The sequence below is a fragment of the Crinia signifera genome, chromosome 2, assembly GCF_055691185.1.
Source record: "Crinia signifera chromosome 2, ASM5569118v1, whole genome shotgun sequence".
Classification (NCBI taxonomy): Eukaryota; Metazoa; Chordata; class Amphibia; order Anura; family Myobatrachidae; genus Crinia; species Crinia signifera.
Genome location: NC_139218.1, coordinates 349673042 through 349682565, shown reverse-complemented (window position 1 = coordinate 349682565; position 9524 = coordinate 349673042). Strand labels below are relative to the sequence as shown.

The 9524-nt window shown below is 38.9% G+C and overlaps 1 protein-coding gene across 1 annotated transcript in view; it reads right to left on the bottom strand.

The window, feature by feature from the left end:
- Positions 1 to 487: 487 nt before the first annotated feature.
- FOXO1 (forkhead box O1) overlaps positions 488 to 9524 on the bottom strand; it is a 49813-nt gene continuing 40776 nt past the window's right edge. The window contains exons 2-3 of the mRNA XM_083169742.1: positions 4799 to 6128; positions 488 to 2381 (exon numbers count right to left, since the gene is read on the bottom strand). Coding sequence (XP_083025868.1) covers positions 4812 to 6128 — 1317 coding nt within the window. The 3' untranslated portion in view covers positions 488 to 2381; positions 4799 to 4811. The remainder of the gene's footprint in view (positions 2382 to 4798; positions 6129 to 9524) is intronic.

Here is a 9524-nt window from a genome sequence, read left to right as displayed (position 1 = left end):
CCTTCCCTAGTACTTATAGTCACTTCAGTAAGGTCTCCATCTCAACCAACCACCTCCAGTACTGCTCCACTCTCCATAGCAAAGATTAATAGACAGCACGTGGAAAGATTTAACTATAGGCATCAGTTCTCCTCTGCTCGGTCTTGCGTCTCCTGCATTATATCGCAGAACGATGCCAAGACTCGGGACAGAAAACCACTAGGGGTAAAAGGTAGGGTAGGCACACAAGACATCATGTAGAACTTTGAGTGCTTACAAGTATATGTATCACTTTGGTTGAGATTTTAAGACAGCAGTAATCAAAGGCAGCACAGTGCAGTCTGGCCTCCACAGGTCAAAAAAAAGAAAAAAAAAAAGATGATCTATGTAGCCATAATATGGAACGGAAATAGTAAATGATCAGATGATGCGTGATAAATAAGATACTGAAATGTAAACTGGTTTCAGGGAAGGGTACATGTAAGCATTTATAAGACACTGTGGGAACTCCAGAAAATAAAACATTTAATCTTTCGATAGACAGCAGTTGCAAGATATTTGTCAATGCATTGTGGTCTCTCTGGCATAGTTAAACATGGTTTACGATACTAAACATTTTACAACAGGAGACGACAAGCTCAGCTTCTCCAATGGTGTGCCTGCAACTTCCGCCATTCTGAAACCAGGATAAGGGTCATTGCGGTGAGCAACTCTGAGGGCTAAGAGATGCCTTCTATAGCACTATTATTTTGTTAATTAATATTCTGGAAAAGCTTGAGGAAAAATAAAAATATATATATTAAATGAGACTCTCCCAAGCAAGCAGTACAAATATTTATACAATTATACTTCTTTTAAGGCAAAAGGAAGAAATGCTTACATCTTATTTACAGGATTTCCTCCATTTTGCTTTTATGAAAACATGAGCGGGGGAGGGGTTGAGGAGGACCCAAATTCTCAAGGTACAAAGCGCCCGACTAAGGAATACTGAATGCTTCTGTGCTCGAGGAGATGATGGGATGCTGGTACAGCTCACAAACCATGGCTATTAACAATGATGAACTTAAAGTAAAGAGACAATTTATACATAGATATTAGAAAACATTTGTTTTTTTTCTCCACTTTGTACATGATCTACATAACCTATTAGTCTCTACAGTCAGATGCTCATAGGCTAAACCCTTTCATTGGATCAACAACAAGCTCTTCAGAGATGTGCCTGAATTTACAAGAACGAGAAGGCACCGGTCTAGGCAACCTTTAGCACGCGCTCATTCGACTGCATCGCCAAGCATACCTGGCTGGTGGCATTGTGGAGCCCAGAAACGTGAGAAATACCCAAGGTTTCTAAGCGTTGCCTAACGGTTCCATGTGTAGAAGCTTAACAGGATTGCAGTGATTTCTACTAAAGTAAATCTATGCGGTCATGATTTATGCCTCTCACAAAAAGGGGCTTTAAATTTATATATATATTAGTTTTGATTCTATGATTTTTAAAAAGATTTGAACATACCAAATCAGTAAAAAAAAAAAAAAAAAATTAAACCTGGTGTACAGGCAATTGTGCAAATTTTATACTGTAAATCAGTTTAATCAAACCTGGCCCGATCAATCTAACTTGATTGAAATTGAGCTCAAATTATGTTGTACTTCCAGGGTTTAAACAAACATTTACTAAAATTTAAAAGTAAACATAAAAAAAAAAAATTTCAGTAAATTTGTCCAGCCTAATAAACCTAACACCTACTGTACTTCCATTGATTTGAAATCTATAAAAATTGATTAAATCCAACCTTTAACCCTTTGAGTTCCACCATCTCTTTGAGAGATGTGCAAAATACATTAGGTTTCAGAAACACGATTAGCACCCACCCTGGCTTGTTTTAATGTTGGTCCAATAGCAGGGAGAATCCCTATTCGCTTGGAATGTAAATAAATTAGATTCTTGCTGCTAAACATACATTTGGCAGTTACCAAAAGCGACAGGTAGCATTATATATATATATAAAAAAAAACAATGGCACTTTATGCTTCTCATTGGGCCATTTATAGCTATGGATGCGCAGGAGTTTTCCAGTCTTTGAGACGTTTTGATTTTATTCAGGAGCCCATTGGCAGAGCAGATCTGGCTCCTGGAGCATTGAAGCAGGTACGCACAGCACACTATTAAGTCAGCAGTTACTGCTCATACAAGCACCAAAACAGCAGCGGCAATGATATAGGCTGTTTTTTCCATTAGGTTTCTAGTCAGTTTGGCACTTCATAGTGATACAGGTCCAAAAGAGCAGCACATGACTGGCATACACCTGGGACAAATCCATTATTCTGTGGGTTTGATAAAAAATAGACTGGAGAAGAGCATCTTTGGAGGTTTCTTCCACTGTACGTTACTGTGACATGGCCTACAAGACAAACAAGATTCACATCAATTATTATTCTTTACAGACATCACATTTTAAACTTTAAATGGATAAACCACAAACAAACACAGAATGGAATATCAGAGGGATGATTCGGGCTGGTTGAGCCCTGCCCCCTTCCTGTATGTCTCAGTAGTAGCCCAGATCTGTGGCAAGTGGATAAGGGCAATATTGGATCCACACCACACAGTTACCTCCGTGCAAGTGACACATTCACTTTAAATAATTTTATATTAAAACAAAAAGAGCTGATTCTTATCCATGCGGTCCCCTGTGCGTTTGCGGCACAGCAACTGCTTGGTAAGTGGCTATCAGAATCAGGCCCATTATGTAAAGCGGTATATATGGATGATAAGAGAGAATGCAAGGAGATTTCAAGGTATAATAAAGATTGCAATGTATGGAATTACAAAGCATAGCAGATTAGTGATACTGGGAAAGGAACTAAACAGCAGGAAGCAGTTATCACAGAAACATTCCAAGGAAGGAATGTAACAGCTGACCAGTTACAGTGACCCCAGCATCGTAGGTTTTCCTACACACCTATATGGGATGTAAAGCTGAACTTGCAATGCAGATGGATGTAATTTGGCATTCCGGAATGGCAAACGTCATAGACCGCACTAAAACTGCGCCCACCCTCCAAAAAAAAAGAGAAGTAAATAAAAAAATAAAATATCACTATACAGGTGGTTAAGTGACATTGGCTACCGTTATACTTTTAACCCCTTCCCGACATTTGACGTTAAAAAGGTTAAAATAATGATTTTTTAATAAAGTATAGATATGGTCTTTGTTAGTTATTAACTATTTTGAGTGGTATGATTATTTGTCTCACAAGCAGAAAATGTAACATTTTGCAAATAGCAAAATGTTCCATTTTTTTTACGACATTTTGGTATTTTTCACAAAAAAAAAAAATTGTATCGACCAAAATTTACCACTAATTTAAAGTACAATGTGTCACGGGAAAACAATCTCAAAATCACTGGGATAAGTAAAAGCAAAAAAAAGTTATCCCCACTTAAGTGATACCTGTCAGATTTGAAAAAAAGGCCTCTGTCAGGAAGGCAAAAACAGGCTGCGTCGGGAAGGGGTTAAATCAACATTACCCACAAGAGCATGCTGGAAATGCCCATAGTTACATTACATGTGCATAGTGTGTAGTTATTTAAATCCTGTACCGCAAGGTTGATACTGTACTAAATGTAAATGCCCCTAAGCAGTGACACTTGTCACCCTCAGCCCTACTGAGCTCTATTATAGAACGTGAACAGCAAAAGCGAAATGAAAGGAATATGCTTTAAAAGATTTTTGCATGATGGCGCTCATAAAAAAAAAAAAAAAAAAAAAAAAAAAAAGGTTTAGAAAGTTTTGATAAAGTGCTGACGATTTTAGATAAATCCAAAATTTAAGGAGATTTTAAAAGTTTTTGTTGTACTTTTGCCTTACCATTTAACACCCTTAAAACAGAAGGGAAAGACAAAAATGATGAAATAAAAAGAAAGTAATATGTTGGTTTTCAGGCTGTGTATCGTCTATTCTGTTTAGGGATGGCCACCGGTGCAGTCGCCATTGATGGTGATACTGTAACCAGCCATTGATAATAATAATAATAATAATAATAATAATAATAATAATAATAAGTGATGGATGGCCATCGATGGTTAAAACTATTTTCTTTGACTGACTGGTCCGTGGGCCAATCAGAATGTGGTGTAGCGGCATCACAGGTGGCGGGGGGGGGGGGCAGAGCTGTTCTCCATGTCCCAACACTTTAAAAAAAAAAAAAAAAAGAAGCAAAACATCGGTTTTGCTGTACCATTGATGGAGGAAAACCATCTGGATCTCCCCCCCCCCCCCTCTCCCGTGTATGCAGGACATGTGGGGAATGTAGAATACCCAGCGAGAAGCAGAGTGCGTAAGATTTTGTCCAAGTTCACCTGGCTTTTCCTTTTAAAGCGGCAATCCTTTACGTGGCAAAACCAGGTTGGACTGAGGCTTTAACAAAAAACACGAAAACTCGCACACATTCTCGTAGTTCCGGCTTCTCGCAGGCTATTACATTCCGCAGAAGGGTTTTCCTATTCTAGGCTGCCCCCTAAAATATGTCTTACATGACCTACAACAAGGAGTAGTATTAAATTTTTTTTATATAATTATGAAATTAGTAGACAAATTTTAAACAAAAAATTAGGACATAATACGGGATTGCCAGTCTTTTATGCTATATCGTTGTGTGTTTTGGCTTGAAGGCCACCAAAGATATTAGGAGCTTCTAGATTTATTACGTTTCTCTAGCTTGAGAGTCTGCTATTACACAGAAAACAAATGCGTTTACTCACATAAAACATGTGATTACTGAATTTAAAGGTTTACCAGATATAACACATACTTACCATGTATCTATCTTTACCCAGACACCCAGCTGTGTGTGGTGGTTGTGACATTGTGAGGAAAGCTTTGGTTAGGTAATAGACTATCAAAGTTAAAATCTGCCTCGCCATCCTCCATGAGGTCATTCCGAATAATGGACTCCATATCACATTCCAAACTCTCAATCAACATGTCATCCAAGTCACTAGGCAGCATTTCCTGGTGGATGGAGACAATACCGACTCTTCCGTAGCCATTGCAGCTATTGGCGGCATAAGGACCCATGCCGGACATTTGAAGGGGTTGAGTCATAGGCACTTGTAATGAACTTTTAACCGTTGATAGGCGGTTAATGCCAGCACTGTGTGTCATGGTACTGCCGGTGTGAAGCAAGGCACGACCATTGAGAGATGTCTGATGATTATGAGGCTGATGTGCATGGGGGATAGTGTTCATTTTGCCGTGGGGTGTCTGGCTGCCGTAAACAGGCATTCCAGAATTAGAAACCATTAATACATTCTGACCCAACCCAACCCTACTGGTGCCATGTGAGACTGTAGACTCTGCTGGGGACAGTATATCATTATGTGGTGGAGAATCTGTCGTGAGCAGTTCCTTTAGAAGTCCAGCAGGGATACTGTATGGGCCCACAGACCTATAACCTGGTTTGCTCTCTGGAACACTTTGCATAGACATCTGGGATATAGAGTTCATGCTAGCTTGAGCGTAATTGTACTTTCTGTATTCAGAGTCAGGTGACCCCATACTTGTGTTTGGTGATGTAAATAAATAACCAGATTGCTGCTGCATCATTGAGGCGGGTGAGGACTGCGTTGAAACAGTCAGTGAGGTGTTGGGAGACAACAGGTTCAGGTTATCTAATAAATTCTCCATGTTTTCAGAGTTTCCAATCTCTGATAGACTTGGCAAGGTAGATGCCAATTTTGTAGAAGATGGTGGATACACCAGGCTGTGCACATCAGAATCTCCGAGATCTTCCTCTTCTGGCATGATTGAGCTGGCGTTGGAACTGGTTCTTGGCCGAAATGTGCTCCATGCTTCAAAGTCATCGTTGCTGTGGGAACTGGGACTTCCTGGCCACTTCCCAAACTGTGACCCGGGACTATCTCCGCTCCCATCTTGACTTTGTTGGATGGAGGCTTTTTTCTTGGCAGCTCTTCCTCTGCTTTTAGCAAATTTGCTGTTGTTATCCATTGAAGCGGCTCGTCTTCTTGGCGATTTACCATTCTTCCCGCCTTCGGGATTCAGAACCCACCAGGAACTTTTACCAGTCCCTTCATTTTGTACCCGCACAAATTTACTGTGAAGGGATAAATTATGTCGGATTGAATTCTGAAAGAAAAAAGAAAATAATTTAATGCATTTTCTATTAAAATATAAATAAAATAGTATATTAAATAAAACATTGCTTTTTTTAATACGTGAAAAAAAAAACGTGCCCCAGTCAAGATTGGCAAGAAAATGGTTTATCTCATCTATTTTGACAGCAGTTAAAACAAGTCTAATATGTTTTTTTTTTGTTTTGTTAAGAAAATCTATTTCTTTCCATTTATTGCACCAAACAAATTCTTCAGGTAAGTATTGGTATACAAACTGTGTGCACATTACACATTTTACCAAAATGACAGACCAATCGCTCCCTACTGCAGGTCCTTTAATCAATGTGAAACAGTCAAACTGCAACAATACAGTCCAGTGACATTATAGGATTTTATTCAATTTGGAAAAGTGCTGATCACTTTTTCACCTTGGCTGATACACTTATCCAGGTCTCTCTGGAGTTTAGGGATCAAGGATTGCACCTACAGTAATTTGATACGGACCTAACAGATTAAATCAACAATAATCTGAAAAGAATGATTCACTGATTCAGTGTGGTCATCCCCCTTTATTTAACAATTTGCTAATCTGCACCCAAATATTGCCAAAGATTTATCAATGGCTTGTTGATTTTTTTCATCCAAAAATAAGATTTGCAAATCATGAAAGTTTGGTTTTAAGATCAGATTTGCAAACCGTTACTAGTATTTTACGGATTGTTTCCGTATGCAAGCAATCTAGAGCCTTGATTGGTCGCTAAAATCCAATATGCATGGAAAATTTGATTTACAAATTGGAATTGCCGATTGCTGTACCCCATATGTTGCAGATTATTCACCCAATTCATCCTACAATTGCGTAGATCCATCTGTTATGTGTGGGTCCCATAACATTTTATAACTATTCTTTGACTCATTGATAATGAATACCAGGGGCTTGTCCATTTACAAGTAAGTGTGTGGCATAATGCTAGCTGGTAAGTGTATAGGTTCATTACACAGTGCTCTTCAATGGTCACTAGGCCATAATTCGCTTATATTAAAATCAGTGTAAATTTTAGAGTAGAAAGCAGTATTTACTGCCAAGAGATGTCACATGTGCAATATAACCATTCATAATCAAATCCTACAAAAGGACGACCATTAAAATTAAACCATAGTAGACTCTCTATAAGACACTGATCTGCAACATGGCGCTTGTGACCCAGCCTTCACACGGTTCATATAAGAAATTATACTTTGAACACCAAGGGCTACCGTACTTTTATATAGGATCAAATAAGCAAGAGCATTGACTAACTATGGCGCAGTACAGCCTTGGCATATACTGTAGGTATTACAGTTTACTATTCTGTTTCAAATCTTATGGTTCTACTAGTTATGTAAGATAGTATACACGTGTTTGTGTGTGTGTGTATCAAACTGTTCATGTTGTTACTGTATTTTTCAGACGCGCATCTATAAACACGCCATGAACATACAGTATAAACTTTGTTTTGTATCTATTCAGGATCATCGCGTGATTGTAGGTAAACACAGTATGTAGTAAACATGTACCTTGTCCTTCGGTTTTGTAAAAGCTTAAACTACGACAGCCTGCACATACATTATACACGGCATTCTTGGAATATCTAGCACTTCCTATGTTTAAGCCTCATTTAAATTAGTTGTTGGTGTGCACTAATCTCATGTGATTTACGCCCAATGGGGAACAGTGGGGAAAGCTGGTAGACTTGTTTTTCTGCCGAGTGCTCCTATCATTTCACGGGATCACCATTAATGTTCACAAACATTTACGCCTAACTGCATACATGTAGTCAAACAATGGCTTTAGAAAACACAACACATTGTATAGGTAGCATATGTTGTTTGTTTAGAAGTATATTGAATGTGAAACCTTCTGGAGGGCAACGAGCCAACTAATATTTATTAGTAAAATAATCACAAATCAATAAACTAGATAAAAAAAAGGAATATAAAATATTGTAATTAAGTGCATACTATAAGCTTGAAGTACAGTTGTTTAGAGACCACTACAGTAAGAAAAACAATAGTCAAATTTAGTCCTAGATGTCAAACTTAAAATGTTATTAAAACAGTCTGCCTCAAACTACTACAGCAAACAAACGACATCTAGGGTCACACAAAGATATTTAGACAACTGCCAACAAATATAAAAATATTTAGAGGAAAAAAAAAGAAAAGCTATACTTCCTATTCGGAAAACGTCTGCTTGGCTCGTTAGACAAAATCCTGTTTTTACACACAGCAACCAAGCGATTAAAGGAAAAAAAGATAAAGAATAGTAATTGTATTTTAAAATTAATTCAACACACAAAAAAGTTTTGTTTACAAAATGACCATTACTATAAAAAGTAAATCTATTGGGCAGCAAATGTAACTATTGTACACAATGGAGTGTATTCAATGCGGCCGGCGAGGGCGGGTTAAATGTCGGGGATCGCCGAAAACAAGCGATGCTCGCTGTTTACCTTCCACGCCGGCTGCTCACGCTATTCAACGCGCCGGGGAAATCCTCGCTGTAAGAGGACAGTGCGCATTCCCCCAAAAAGCAAGGCTCGTGGCTAATGTAGGGAGCCTGCTGCATTTAGCCGATAGCCTTGCTGTTTTAGCGGCCGCATATGCAGTTTGCCCCTCGCTCCAAAAACCTAGCAAGGGGGAAATGGCATGTGGCAGGGGGTCAGCTGAATACTGACCCTGCAAGCTGTGACAGTGAGCAAGCAGCACTACTCGCTGTCACAGCTCGCAGAAAGCATTGAATACACCCCAATAAATGATGCACATGGGCAATTTTGATAAGCCTACATGCTGAGTAATGTAAGCTATGGAAATCACCCTTGAACTTCCCAGTGGCTAGATCGCCCATACACAAGTAGTGATGTATGTGGGCGATCTGCGCTAACTAGCGCTCTCTAAAGCACAGGCGCACTAGTGGACTAGATCTTGATTATATGTAGTCCAGATCTGAGCTTGGGATGGTGACACACCGGACCATGCATTGCCATCGCTATGGGGCATAGACACGGAGCGATCCGTGCAAAATTTTTAAGCGATCTGGGACAGACCCCTTACAAAACGGGCTATTATCACCCCTTTAAACATTTTTCAAATTCTAAAAAAAAAAAAAAAACTGTTTATCTGTAATCTGGTATATAGTAGGAGGCTGGCTGATGAAAAAAGTGGGGACATGAGGCTAAGGTATATTTCCAATATTTTCTGATCGACACACAGTAAAACAACAATATATACTAATAAAGTGTGCATTTTGTTAAAACAAGAACAGGGGAAAACACTAAAAAGAATTAAGCAATCCCAAAACACTCCAGCTGACATAGATCACCTGATTATCCATTAGATTACGTGATATGAAGCAGACCTAACATACTGC